This window comes from Notolepis coatsorum (assembly GCF_963971535.1).
Source record: "Notolepis coatsorum genome assembly, chromosome: 5".
NCBI classification, from domain to species: domain Eukaryota; kingdom Metazoa; phylum Chordata; class Actinopteri; order Aulopiformes; family Paralepididae; genus Notolepis; species Notolepis coatsorum.
The window spans coordinates 139,535,543-139,550,856 of record NC_140169.1 but is presented as its reverse complement, the minus strand read 5'-3'; the positions used below and the strand labels follow the sequence as shown (position 1 = coordinate 139,550,856).

At 45.1% G+C, this 15,314-nt stretch overlaps 1 protein-coding gene across 2 annotated transcripts; it reads left to right on the top strand.

Moving 5' to 3' along the window:
• Positions 1-8,588: 8,588 nt before the first annotated feature.
• Positions 8,589-14,501, top strand: LOC311229109 (F-box only protein 30-like). Of its 2 annotated transcripts, none has more exons than XM_084315127.1 (4): positions 8,589-8,727; positions 9,422-11,026; positions 11,282-11,803; positions 12,985-14,501. In XM_084315127.1, exons 2-4 carry the CDS (start codon positions 9,467-9,469, stop codon positions 13,192-13,194), a joined length of 2,292 nt encoding a protein of 763 aa, XP_084171253.1. In that variant the 5' UTR covers positions 8,589-8,727; positions 9,422-9,466; the 3' UTR covers positions 13,195-14,501. The 2 variants fall into 2 exon arrangements, with proteins under 2 accessions (XP_084171253.1, XP_084171252.1); XM_084315126.1 differs by having other exon boundaries at positions 9,417-11,026.
• The last annotated feature ends 813 nt before the right edge of the window (positions 14,502-15,314 follow it).

The window sequence follows — 15,314 nt, the reverse complement described above, 5'->3', positions numbered from 1 at the left end:
ATGCTTTGCTTGGATGTCTCATGGGCATCACATTGTTATGAAAAGTGGTGGGGACACTCTTTTCTAATAAAAGCAACAGATACAGGATTTACACTGACAGGTTACAGCCTGTTATCACAACCTCCAGGACAATATCAACACCTGTATATTCATACAGGATTTACACTGACAGGCCTGTTATCACAACCCTCAGGACAATATCAATCAACACCTGTATCTTCTATCATACAGGACACCTCCCCCAACAGGTTTATGTTGTTTATGATTCAGATTCTCACTCTGTACAATCAAGTTTAGTTGAAGCGGGAGCACAGTAAGTGACAGCAGTATGAGAGATCACTAACCAGACTATTCCACCTAGAGATCACTAACCAGACTATTCCACTAGAGATCACTAACCAGACTATTCCACTAGAGATCACTAACCAGACTATTCCACCTAGAGATCACTAACCAGACTATTCCACCTAGAGATCACTAACCAGACTATTCCACTAAAGATCACTAACCAGACTATTCCACCTAGAGATCACTAACCAGACTATTCCACCTAAAGATCACTAACCAGACTATTCCACTAGAGATCACTAACCAGACTATTCCACCTAAAGATCACTAACCAGACTATTCCACCTAAAGATCACTAACCAGACTATTCCACTAGAGATCACTAACCAGACTATTCCACTAGAGATCACTAACCAGACTATTCCACCTAGAGATCACTAACAAGACTATTCCACCTAAAGATCACTAACCAGACTATTTCACTAAATATCACTAACCAGACTATTCTACCTAAAGATCACTAACCAGACTATTCCACCTAAAGATCACTAACCAGACTATTCCACCTAAAGATCACTAACCAGACTATTCCACCTAAAGATCACTAACCAGACTATTCCACCTAGAGATCACTAACCAGACTATTCCACTAGAGATCACTAACCAGACTATTCCACTAGAGATAACTAACCAGACTATTCCACCTAGAGATCACTAACCAGACTATTCCACTAGAGATCGCTAACCAGACTATTCCACCTAAAGATCACTAACCAGACTATTCCACTAGAGATCACTAACCAGACTATTCCACCTAGAGATCACTAACCAGACTATTCCACTAGAGATCGCTAACCAGACTATTCCACCTAAAGATAGCTAACCAGACTATTCCACCTAAAGATCACTAACCAGACTATTCCACCTAGAGATCACTAACCAGACTATTCCACCTAAAGATCACTAACCAGACTATTCCACCTAAAGATCACTAACCAGACTATTCCACTAGAGATCACTAACCAGACTATTCCACCTAAAGATCACAAACCAGACTATTCCACCTAGATATCACTAACCAGACTATTCCACCTAGAGATCACTAACCAGACTATTCCACTAGAGATCACTAACCAGACTATTCCACTAGAGATGACTAACCAGACTATTCCACCTAGACATCACTAACCAGACTATTCCACTAGAGATCACTAACCAGACTATTCCACTAGAGATCACTAATCAGACTATTCCACTAGAGATCACTAACCAGACTATTCCACTAGACATCACTAACCAGACTATTCCACCTAAAGATCACTAACCAGACTATTCCACTAGAGATCACTAACCAGACTATTCCACTAGACATCACTAACCAGACTATTCCACCTAAAGATCACTAACCAGACTATTCCACCTAGAGATCACTAACCAGACTATTCCACTAGAGATCACTAACCAGACTATTCCACCTAAAGATCACTAACCAGACTATTCCACCTAGAGATCACTAACCAGACTATTCCACTAGAGATCACTAACCAGACTATTCCACTAGACATCACTAACCAGACTATTCCACTAGAGATCACTAACCAAACTATTCCACCTAGAGATCACTAACCAGACTATTCCACTAGAGATCACTAACCAGACTATTCCACTAGAGATCACTAACCAGACTATTCCACTAGAGATCACTAACCAGACTATTCCACTAGAGATCACTAATCAGACTATTCCACTAGAGATCACTAACCAGACTATTCCACTAGACATCACTAACCAGACTATTCCACCTAAAGATCACTAACCAGACTATTCCACTAGAGATCACTAACCAGACTATTCCACTAGACATCACTAACCAGACTATTCCACCTAAAGATCACTAACCAGACTATTCCACCTAGAGATCACTAACCAGACTATTCCACTAGAGATCACTAACCAGACTATTCCACCTAAAGATCACTAACCAGACTATTCCACCTAGAGATCACTAACCAGACTATTCCACTAGAGATCACTAACCAGACTATTCCACTAGACATCACTAACCAGACTATTCCACTAGAGATCACTAACCAAACTATTCCACCTAGAGATCACTAACCAGACTATTCCACTAGAGATCACTAACCAGACTATTCCACTAGAGATCACTAACCAGACTATTCCACTAGAGATCACTAACCAGACTATTCCACTAGAGATCACTAACCAGACTATTCCACCCAGACATCACTAACCAGACTATTCCACCTAGAGATCACTAACCAGACTATTCCAATAGAAATATCGAACACGGTAAAGAAACCCTAGCTAACGCATCACTTAGACACAGGCTACAAAGGTTCATTAACGCAGATTCAGATAAACTTTAATCGCCATTTATGTTAAAACACATAGGAATGTAATAAGGCATTGACAAGGACAGTGCATCAACTCTTTTCACAGGTAAAAATCTGTGCAAAACAGAACAAGACAGTGATAGAACACAAGAAGAAGACAATAAAGTGCAATGGCTAGTAATCTGTTGGTATGGCAGTGCAAAATAGTTTAAAATTCAGACCCTAGCAGCTCCCCATAGAGGGGGGGGGCGGGGTGTTAACTAGGCGAGCTGCTGAGGGGAAGAAACTGAGTCTGTGGTGGGTCTGTGAAGGAAGACAGAGATGTGGTTCCAAAAACAAACAATGCAAGTTTATTAAAAATGCAAAGAACTGGAAGTACAGTAGCTGCAGCAGGGGAGAAGGGGTTATTAATTCAAATAATAATGAAGGCAATCAGGTCTATTGTTATTACAAGTATTAATAGTGCATTTATTTGACTATTAAACACTTCCAGTACTCCACCTTCACAATTATAGACTATCATGTATTACTTTGTATTTCTTTGTGCATGCTATTGTAACAAATTGTACTTTTAAGAAGTGGTGTGGACAAAATGTACCATTTCAAAAAGTGGTCTGTACTGTTGTACATATCCCCAGCGTGAGCTGTAGTATTGAGCTGTACTGTACTGTACCCATTCTGCAATCTGTTAATAAACTTTTAAATCAATCAATCAATCAATCAGCGTCCCCAGCGGAAATGACACCTATATGCTCATAGGCCGTCTTGGCGTTCATTTACATGCAGGGGAGCGGGCAAATGTAAATGTTGTTCACCAGCGCCACCTGCTGATTGATTCTGCTCTCTGCTGGGTGAGCTTCCAGAGGAACATACACTATGACTATACTATACCGTGCATGAGGATAACAATCACAGTGCATAGTAGTGCCTTTTTGTTCTGGGATTGTCCAAAGCAGTGAATCACAAGTCTATTTTAATTGCATGGCTATTATGGTGAGCGCAAGTATAATGATATTGTGTATCACCTTCACCTCACATCAATGGAAGACTCTTCGTCTTCAACAAGCAACAGTGCTCACTTCATTCATCACTTCTATAATGAGAACGTCAATAGCGTTCATTAATTAGTTACTTTAACATGCACATTTATTTAATGAATACCCCCTATTCACTCTAGGCTAGTGGTTCTCAAACGTTTTCATGTCAAGGATCTCCTTATTATTGATACGTAATTGCCCAAGGAGCCCAATTTGATCATATTCTGTCCCAGGCACCCCCATCTGACAATATATTTGGTGTTATGTGATTTAATCCGCAGTTCCATATTAACCGTTGAATACTGTATGTGGGGAGATAACGGAGAGAGCTAATTGTCATTCTTAGACATTCTCTCACTGTAGCAACTTCTAGTGAAGAATATATTTAGTGAAATGAATCCCCCATTTTGCTGGGGACCACCTGGAACCTATTAACCCCCTAAATGACCCCTGGGGGTCCCCAGTCCCACTTTGAGAAGCACTACTCAGCAGCTGCCTGTGTAGATGGTCTTTCTGTACAGTTTCTTCGTCAAATGTATATACTCTCTTTTTTAGACTCTTTTTGTATCACAAACGGTAGACTGTATTTGTAAAGCTGGTATACCTACTGTCTATCTGTATGTCATGTATGTCATATACATTTTGTTATGATGAATTGAAAATGGGGGACCCTGATGTAAACAAGACAAAAGTCTTTCTCTGGTCTGCATCCCTTTAACAATTGTGTGTATTGAGCCGTACTGTATTGTACCCATTCTGCAATCTGTTAATACAATTTCCAATCAATCAATTGATTGATTGATTGAAAACTTTATTAACAGAATGCAGAATGGGTACAATACAGTACAGCTCAATACACACAATTGTTAAGGGGATGCAGACCAGAGAAAGACTTTCGTCTTGTTTACATCAGGGTCCCCCATTTTAAATTCATCAGGACATATATGACATACATGACATACAGATAGTCAGTACTGCTACATCTATACATTTATGACATACCAGATTTGCAAATACAGTACTGTTTGTGATACAGAAGGAGTCAGGTAAAGGGAGTACTGTATATACATTTGACGTAGAAACTGTACATTGGAGGAAGTTGGGTGGGGGGGTTGGGTACACTGGGATATTGACAACCATACTGGGTAATCTACATTGGAGGTGGTTGGGGGGGGGGGCACACTGTATAAACAAGCAAAACTGTACATTGAGGGGGGGGGGGGGGGGAGACACTGTACAAACAAACAAAATTGTACATTGGACTATTGACAAAACCATAGGTAAATGACTGTACATTGGAGGGGGTTGGGTTAGGATATTTACAGGGGCCAGTGTTGAATTGCAGTCTCCCGTAGGTGTTCCTTGAGAGAGGTTTTGAAAGTGGGTAGTGATCCACATTCCTTTACAGCTTTGGGTAGGGCGTTCCACATTGATGTGGCATAATTGCGAAACGTGTTTAGTCCCTTATTTGAGCCGAATCTGGGTTTAACATGATTTGTGGAGCTCCCTCTGGTGTTGTGATCGTGGTCTTCACTGACCTTTGGGAAGTATTTTGACATGTACATGGGTACCTTGGTCGTGTAGTGTATCTTGTAGACCAGGCCCATTGCAAGTTGCTGTACTCTGTCGTCTACTCTAAGCCATCCTAGGTTGTCAAAGTGGGCAGGGGTGAGGTGGGTTCTAGGAGTAAGGTCAAGCAGTAGTCTGACCAGTTTGTTTTGAGATGTTTGTAATTTTGTTTTTAGCGCCTTTGAGGTGCTTTGGTACCATGAGGTGCAAGCATAGTCGTAGTACCCCAATCAATCAATCAATCAATCAATCAATCAATCAATCAAACCGTCGATTACACATTCTCTCACTGTACCAACTTCTAGTGAAGAATATTATTAGTGAAATGAATTCCCTGTTTTGCTGGGGACCACCTGGAACCTATTAACCCCCTAAAAAGGACCCCTGGGGGTTTGATTGATTGATTGATTGGAAATTGTATTGACAGATTGCAGAATGGGTACAATACAGTACGGCTCAATACACACAATTGTTAATAAGGGGATGCAGACCAGAGAAAGACTTTCGTCTTGTTTACACCAGGGGTCTCCCATTTTCAATTCATCATAAGTCCCCGGTCCCACTGTGTGTAGAACTGTAGATGGTCTCTCTGTCGCCGGGGGGATGAGAGCAGCAGACGGCGTCACAAGGCAACAGAGGGAGGCAGACTGGAATGAATGAATGAATGAATGAAAACTTTATTTAACAGATTGCAGAATGGGTACAATACAGTACGGCTCAATACATACAATTGTTAAGGGGATGCAGACCTGAGAAAGACGTTTGTCTTGTTTCCATCAGGGTCCCCCATTTTCAATTCATATAGACATATATGACATACATGACATACAGATAGTCAGTACTGCTACATCTATACATTTATGACATACCAGATTTGCAAATACAGTACTGTTTGTGATACAGAAGGAGTCAAGAAAAGGGAGTATATACATTTGACGTAGAAACTGTACATTGGAGGTTGGGTGGGGGGGGTTGGGTACATTGGGATATTGACAACCATACTGGGTAATTTACATTGGAGGTGGTTGGGGGGGGGGGGGGGGGCGGGGGGCATACTGTATAAACAAGTAACACTGTACATTGAGGGGGGGGGGGAGGAGACACTGTACAAACAAACACAATTGTACATTGAACTATTGACAAAACCATACTAGGTAAATGACTGTACATTGGAGGGGGTTGGAATGATTGGGTTAGGATATTTACAGGGGCCAGTGTTGAATTGCAGTCTCCCGTAGGTGTCCCTTGAGAGAGGTTTTGAAAGTGGGTAGTGATCCACATTCCTTTACAGCTTTGGGTAGGGCGTTCCACATTGATGTGGCATAATTGCGAAACGTGTTTAGTCCCTTATTTGAGCCGAATCTGGGTTTGACATGATTTGTGGAGCTCCCTCTGGTGTTGTGATCGTGGTATTCACTGACCTTTGGGAAGTATTTTGACATGTACATGGGTACCTTGGTCGTGTAGTGTATCTTGTAGACCAGGCCCATTGCAAGTTGTTGTACTCTGTCGTCTACTCTAAGCCATCCTAGGTTGTCGAAGTGGGCAGGGGTGAGGTGGGTTCTAGGAGTAAGGTCAAGCAGTAGTCTGACCAGTTTGTTTTGAGATGTTTGTAATTTTGTTTTTAGCGCCTTTGAGGTGCTTTGGTACCATGAGGTGCAAGCATAGTCGTAGTACCCCTGAATGAGTGCTCCTGCCAGAGTCTTCAGGGTGTTCTTGTTTACCAGAGAGGAGATCCGGTACAAGAATCGAGTTCGTTGGTTGACTTTTTTTATTACATTGGATGCCATTTTGTCACAGGAGAGATTAGCCTCTAGGATGGACCCCAGGTAGGTAATTTCATCTTTCCTTGTGACAATATTGTCACCCACTGTAACTGAGAAGCCGTCGGTCTTGCTGAGTTTGTTATTTGAACCGAAGAGAATGGACTCTGTTTTGCCCATGTGTAATGATAGTTTGTTATCAGCGAGCCATATGCAGATTCTGCCTAGTTCCGAGCTGAGGGTTTTTTCAACCTGTAACTTGTTCTTGTCAGAGACCAGCAGGGCTGAGTCGTCCGCAAACAGGAACAAGTTGCAGTCACAAGCTGACGACATGTCATTTGCATAAATTAGGAACAGTAGCGGTCCTAGTATGCTTCCTTGTGGAACACCACAGCTCACTGTGAGGGGGGGGGATAGGGTACCGTTTACCTCCACCATCTGTTCCCTCCCCTCAAGGTAGGATTGCATCCAGCTCACTGATAGACTATCAAAACCAATTGCTTTTAGCTTGTCAATCAGAATGGAGTGATTGACCGTGTCAAAGGCCTTTTGTAGGTCCAGCATGACCATGCCGCAGTATTTGCCTGCGTCCACCTCTTGTTTGATGTGGTCATTCAAATAGAGAAGGCATGTGTCAGTGGAGTGGGATGTTCTGAAGCCAGATTGGAATTCGTAGATTAGATTTTTTTCCGCTAGGTACCTTTCGACCTGTTCGTAGACTATTTTTTCCATGACTTTCGAGATGGAGGTGAGAATAGAAACAGGGCGGTAGTTGCCTGGGTCTAATTTGCTGCCCTTTTTGTGCAGAGGGGTCACCCTCGCAATTTTGAAGTCCTTGGGGACGTGTCCCTGTTTTATGGAGAGGTTTATTATGTGTGTGATGATTGGTGTGATGGCGGCTGCTGAGTCTCTGAGGAATTTGGAGGGGATGTTGTCATGGCCAGTGGCCTTGTTAGGTTGGAGGGCGCTCAGTTTATTGAGTACCTCATCTGTTGTTACCGTTTCCAGCTTGAAGTCGTCCTTGCGGACCCCTAGGTTTTTGTAGAAAGCTACTATGTGTTCTACCCCATAAAGCCCTGAGTGGGAGGGTAGTTTGTTTACCAGTGTTGTGGCTATGTTTGTGAAGAAAATGTTTAAGTAATTGGCTACATCCAGCTTGTCTGTGATGAGCGTGTTGTCAGTTTTTATGTTTATGTTTGAGAATCTGGTTTTAAGTTTTTTACTGCATCCTAGTTGATTATTGAGTAATTTCCAAAGTTCACGTGGTTTGTTTTTGTTTTCCTCAGTTTTGTCATTGATGAAATTCTTTTTTGCAGTTTTGATCATGGAGTTTACGTCGTTTCTTAGTCTGTTTCTTTCTAGTTTGAGTTCAGTCACGTGGGCTTGGAGTTCACTGCTCGTGCTTTTAGTAAGCTTTGACTGACTTTTACGAAACTCAGAGCATTTTTTGTCTCTGGTTTTCATAGCGGCCAGTATTTCGGAGTGCATCCACGGCTCAGCGCGATTTTTTACCCTGGTGGTTCTTAGGGGGGCCATGTCGTTTAGTATTGCTGAGAATTTGGTTTTGAAACCAAGCCATGTTTCGTCAACCAGTGTACCATTGACGAGTAGTGATGATGCTAACCTAGCTAGCTAGCTTCCAAAGAGCAGTGTGGCTCTGGCTGGCTAGCTACAAACACACCAAGCTGATAAATAATACAATTAACCCACAAGGTAAGAAGAAGCCACTAAAAAACGTTAGTTTGTTTACTGACGTGACGTGTTGTTGTTGGGGGAGGATGAAGTTTGAGCGAACGCTATAGCTGCTGTTAGCTACTACTGTAACACTAGCTTCCCATTGTTAGCTAGTCGAAATAAGTTGAGAGATGTTGTTGATGGGACAGCTTGCAACTGATGCTAGTTAGCCGGTGTCGGTCCCAGTGTGACACTGTCCTCTTGTCAATAACTTCGATGACTGATTGTAACGTTGATTATCAGCAAGCTAAGAAGAAAAAATAGCAAACGTTTTTTTTGATTGGCCAACTGACTTGTTCATGGAGTCATGGAACCTTTGTTTATGCATTTAATAAGCTAGCAAGCAAGCTATACCCAGTAACGTCAGATGAGCTGTAACGTTAAGCTACAGTTAACTAGTATGACACGATTTGACTGATTTAACAAACCTGGCCAGGTAACTATTGTTGACTTAGTTGGCTCTTAGCTGGACAGTGCAAATGTTGTCATTATTCATCCAGAGTCCCATTATACTAACAGTTGTTTCCTTCAATATATACACCCTTCTCCCTGGGGATTGTTGTTTCATGTACATTTTGATTCTGATTTCAATATTGGACTAGATTTGAGGAGAATAAATTGAGGTGTACTGTAAATAAATGACTACAATCTGCTTTCCCCTTTGTCAGAGCAGTGCACCCACCGTCGGAAGCACTCCGCTCCCCATCCCTTTTTGAAAATGGACGAGCACCATGTCCACTGCATGTCGTGTGTGAACCATAGATGCACGACGAGACCTAAACCGGGCATTTCCTGCAGCCTCGTCAACTGCCCCCTGGTGTGCGGGGCTGCGTTTCACTCCTGTAAAACCACAGAGCACCACCTGCTGTGCCCGTTGGAGCGGGTTCCCTGCCTGAACAGTGGCTCCGGCTGCCCTGCCACCCTGGTGCGCAACCGCATGTCCGCCCACCTGGACGTGTGCCCGGCCGGGGTGGTGTGCTGCACCATGGAGTGGAACCGATGGCCCGTCAGTTGTCTGGACTACACCTCCTACGAGAGTCTGAGCCGGGGGGTGGAGGAGGTGGAGCAGCTGGACATGGCTCTCGCCCTCCAGGATCAGCGCACGCTGCTCGAGTCCCTCAAGGTGGTCGCCATGGCCCCCACCGCGGAGAGGGAGCCGCCGGGCGACGGCGCGACTGATCCGTCCTCCCCGCCCGTGGCTGCTCCCGCGGCCTCAGAGTCGCCATCGGCGTCGTCGTCGGTTCAGCCGGAACCGCCGCCGGGCTGGGCACGGGAGAAAATCGCAAATGGAATTAACGGTTTGAACGAGGAGCAATACAGTAAACTCTACGAGGCCACGGTGGAGACGGCGAGAAGCTTAGCTGCCGCCTTGGACGTCTTCAGCGGCGCCAGCTTCTCTGACGCCGGTGCCGAGTGTAAGAAGAAAGTAGCTGCCGTACGGGAGTGCAGGGAGGAGGAGGAGGAGGAGGAGCTTCACAACGGGCTGGAAGCCAGTGCCCCCGCGGCCGCTGGCGTTTTGGACGTGAAAGGGATGGACGAGCAGAGCGTTTGTCGCGGCTGTTTGAGTGGTAAAGTGGCTCACATCGGAGCCGGGTTGCAGATCTTAGACACGGAAAAGAAACTGTCAGGAATCAGCAGCGGGGGGGCCGCCTCTCTGGAGCCCGCCTGCCCGGGGGAGAGGCAAGCAGACGGGGACGCTGTCTTCGCTCGGGAGGCCTCTGCTCGTCAGCCGCCACCCGCTCCGCTGGCACCGCCGCTGCACGTCAACCAGGGTGTCGCGCAGAGGGCCGGCCACGTGGTCCTGGAGGACAGGGGCCTGGTGCTTTTAGAAGACCGGGGGCCGGAACGGAAGTTCCACAGCTACCAGCTGCTCAGGGGCCCCGGCCAGTTTTCACTGACCAACGGAAGGAGGGCGTGGCGTAGGTCGCGAGTGCGACCCCCGACGGAGGACAAAGCGGTGGACACCTCCGACCTGGAGCAGGAGGAGGACCCTATGGGTCTGGGGGAGATCGATCTGATCACGGCGGCGCTCTTCTTCTGCTTGGAGGAGTCCAGAGAATGCAGGAGGATCTCCGACACGGTCTACGTCGACGGCTACCACGTCGACTTCGGCACGCAGACCTTCACCTTTCCGGCGGCCATCTTGGTGACCAACACCCGGGTGGGCGACATGGCGTCGGCGTCGGCCTGCGACCACGCCGCCCCGCAGCTCTCCTACCCCAGCCCCTTCCGCACCCTCCGCCTCGGCCTGGTCCTGGAAGCCCTGGAGCTGGAGGAGGTAACTGTATTGTATATTTTGCATATCGTATATGTCACAAATGTAACAGTACTATATACCTGTATGTCATGTATGTCGTCATGTCATGTATGTCATAAATGTCACTATGAATTGAAAATGGGGGACCCTGATGTAAACAAGACAAACGTCTTTCTCTGGTCTGCATCCCCTTAACAATTGCGTGTATTGAGCCGTACTGTATTGTACCCATTCTCCAATCTGTTAAATAAAGTTTTCATTCATTCATTCATTCAGGTCCCGCACAATCGCTACCTTCCCCCCACCCGCTACCAGCACATGTTCCCCTTCGTGTGCGCCCAGTCGTTCCGCAGGGACCAGTTCTCCTCCCACTTCACGAACGTCCACGGCGACATCCACGCCGGCCTCAACGGCTGGATGGAGCACCGCTGCCCGCTCGCCTACTACGGCTGCACGTTCTCCCAGCGGAGGTTCCACCCCTCCGCCCGGGGGGCCAAGGTCGTTCACGACAGGCACCTGAGGTCCTTCGGGGTCCAGCTGTGCCCGGGGGTGAGACCTCTGAGTGCCTGCCAGCCCGACCAGCTCAGCATGCTTCCCATTGAGATACTGTGGCACGTGGCCGGGTTCCTGGACAGCTTCAGCCTGTGCCAGCTGGCCATGGTATCACGGAGCATGAGGGAGGTGTGTGCCAGCCTGCTTCAGGCCAGGGGCATTGTGGAACTCCAATGGGAGAGGACGCAGCATCCCTTGTGTGTGCAAAGCTTCCTTGGCACCGTGTCGTGGCAGGTAAAATGCAAGGTGAGTGGCACAGTATCCACTAGCATTACTTCTGCTGAAAATCGAATGTAACTTGTACGAAGAAATATAGAAAACAATCTATATCGAAGTGTCTGGTTTTTAAATCAAATTCATTCTCAAAATGTCATGATCAATCTTTTAATCCTATGCCTTTTGTCAGTGGATGTGAAGATTTTCACTAAACGTTATTATTAGCGTGCCTCCCGTCCTGCTGATGTCTCTAGTGTGTCTTGCACTTAGCTGAACTACTGTGGAAAACTCAGTTGACCAAATTACATCTTTTTAACAACAATGACCGGTATTCTACTGTCCAATTTGTGAATTTGATTGAGCAACACTCTTGAGTAAAACGGTCACGAAAATGGCATTTATATTATCGGCCATATATCGGCAGTCAAAATACAATACATATCGGATTTGTATTTTGCTTAAAACTAAAAACCTGGAGATAATGTTAAAATATATAAATGCAATGCGAGAGACTCCGGTCTCGAATCCGGGTGTCAGCATTGCCTCCGGCTTGGGCCAGCCATCATACTAACTCGTTTGGCTGAGTTAGCGGGAGGTCGATGGGGTGGTAATCTGGCGTTGTGGACAGCAACTCCTACAGGTCAGGTCAGGGCGCCTGCACAGCAAAAGGCAGGAAGTGGTGAAGGCAGCGGGACCTCCCACGCATTACACTTCACCAATGAGAGTCCGCGCTGTCCGGTGAAAAGAGAGCCGCTGGCTGTCTCTGCATGTGTCGGAGGAAGCATGTGGTGGACCTCAGGGCTCCTTAGACCGACCAGTAGGTGAGGGGGGAATTGGCATAACGACTAAATTGGGATGGGAGGAAAAGCACAGAAAATCAGGTGGAGAAAAAGAGGATTAAAAAAATATATATATATATATATATATATATATATATAAATACAAACAGACCAATACCCACGTGTGCTTTTTAATGAACCCTTTCACTACCACACTACCAAAGGGTTAACCCGTTCACAACCACACTACATAAGGTTAACCCTTTCACTACCACACTACAGAAGGTTAACCATTTCACTACCACACTACAGACGGTTAACCGTCTGTAGTGTGGTAGTGAAAGGTGTGTGGCAGTGAAAGGGTTAAAGCTCATATTTATCGCCCGTCCCCTCTTTGTTCCAACGACCTGCCTTTCACCCCCCGTCTCCCAGGTGTGGAGATTCAGCACCGCCTTCAGCCCCGTGTCGTCCTGGTGCTTCGCAGACCTCCCCAGCATGTCCAACCACCTCAAGAAGTGCCGCTTCAACGCGGTGGAGCGCAGGACGGAGCCCGTGCCCCTGCCCGCCATGTGCACCGTGCGGGACGGCCACTCCCTGCGCGGGGTCCTCCGTCACATCGCGCCCGACCTCACGCCCGCCTGACCCGTAGCTTCACCCGTCACTGTGTAATTTAATACTTTAGGGGGTTTTGATACATTTATTTTCTACTTTGAGAGGGAAGAAAAAGAGATAAAAAAAAAACGCATGTGGGTTTGAGGAGAGGCCTTAATGCAACATGAAATAACACTTAACCTCGAAACGGTTTTTGGTTTCTGGACCATAATAGCAAAAACTGCAGTTCTGACGTTTAACTTTGCATGGATTGGTGTTGCACTTGTGCCCCTGTTTTGGTAACTATTTTCTTGCGCGAGACAAAGATACACAATAGACAAAGATGCATAATAGCAGATTTATTTTGTTATTCTCTGAGTTGGTTAAAGGGGCAGTTCACCAAAAAGAACAATGCTGATTTATTTTGCACATACTCTCGCACGCGTCCAAAAACCCAAACAGTTTTGCACACGTTCATTTAGTTGGACAGTTATCGAGAGTAAATTAGTTTCATTATGGCCACCAGTGATGTCATCGGGGACATATAATCCTTGTGTCGTGTGTTAATTAAAGCACCATGAAATGATGGCGCTCGTAGGGACCGCTAACTTGTCTTTTTATTGAGCTGTAATTAACACAACACAAGGATTCAATGTCCCCGATGACATCACTGGTGGCCACATTCAAACTCATTCACTCTCGATAACTGTCCAACTTACTAGAGGAATGTGTGCAAAACGGTTTCGAGTTTTTGCATGTGTGAGATCATGTGCAAAATAAATCGGCATTGTTATTTTGGTGGAGTGCCCCTTTAATGTTTTCACTGTGTCTTGCCTTAGTCATGATTGAGCAAATTGTTTGCCATATTGCAACATTTCCGCATAACATAAGTTATGCTAGCACTTTAAATAAGATTTGCAACTCCTTTTGCATTTCAATCATACTCGTTTTACCAAAATGGTGTTGCAGTCTTTTGAGTCCTTTTTTAAGAGGGTGACACATGTACAAACGGGGGGTATTTCACAGAGGAGGATGAGCAGGTACTCTGTTAAAAATATTTAACTATATCTAAATGTTTTGGATTTGAATGTGTAACACAGAACTTGGAATATTAATGTTTATGAATGTGATTCTGTCATACATATTGATAACTGTTAAGAATATTGAATGCTTTGGGAAAGTTATCTGGCTTACTGCATAATGCTCCTTTGTGAAATACCCCCCCCCCCCCCCCCCAGGACTCTCAAGTCTGTTGACCAGATGGGTAGAATAATGGACAATAATAAGCAAATCAAAACAGAAGTCACATGGAGATATCCTAGCGATGCATGTGATTTTAATACCGTTTAATAAAGTCTTCACCTTTTATGCACTTATTTTACGTGATTATTATTTGAAATGAAAGAAATCCCAGCAACTGAAAAGTCTTCCAGGAAGACCTTGATTGTATGCCACAGAGGAATGTACGTTTATGTATAAAATAAAATCACTATTGTTGATTGTTTGATTTGTGGAACCCTAGCCCTATTTCCTACTCTCCAATGATGTTGATTGGAGTCCTTTCTCAGCACCATCATACTAGTTGGCCACAAACCAATGCAAAAATAATGGGGTTGAACTGTGGCCTATATCAGCTGACTGAGGTTCAATGAAATCTACTGTGTGTGCACTGTGGAGACCTTTCATTGGTTTGTGGCCAACTATCCAGAGCTAGTATGAGGAACAACATGGACCGCTGAGAAGGGATTCTACCAATCAACAATATTTGTCAGTAAAAAAAGAAAATGGGCTATAGGCTTCCAAAAAACCACCCCTTTAAGCCAATCTCACAATCATTTTCCAACCTCTATATGGGGATGAACTGCCGAAATAAAACCTTGGAGCACGTAGATGGGAAGCAAAAGGTCCGTATTGATGGAAGACACTATTTGAGGGCCAGTTGAAGTAGATCAATTACATGGGCAGACGATAGGAAAAACAAGAGGATGAAGCTTGTCAGACCCAGACTTTCAGATTGTCTTCTGGTTGAAGCTGTTCAGTCATCACTTAGGACAGGCTGGACAACAGTCGGGGTAAGAATAATAATAATTTATATACCAGGTATAATAATTTCTACCCAGGTATGCGACGGCTTTCCTTTCCCTTGCTCTGCAGAGAAGACCTTCAGTTTA

Coding starts and splice junctions, on each gene's coding strand:
- LOC311229109 (XM_084315127.1), top strand. CDS start 9,467: ATGGACGAGCACCATGTCCACTGCATGTCGTGTGTGAACCATAGATGC. Junction 11,027..11,281: donor AAGCCCTGGAGCTGGAGGAG/GTAACTGTATTG, acceptor TCATTCATTCAG/GTCCCGCACAATCGCTACCT. Junction 11,804..12,984: donor CGTGGCAGGTAAAATGCAAG/GTGAGTGGCACA, acceptor CCCGTCTCCCAG/GTGTGGAGATTCAGCACCGC.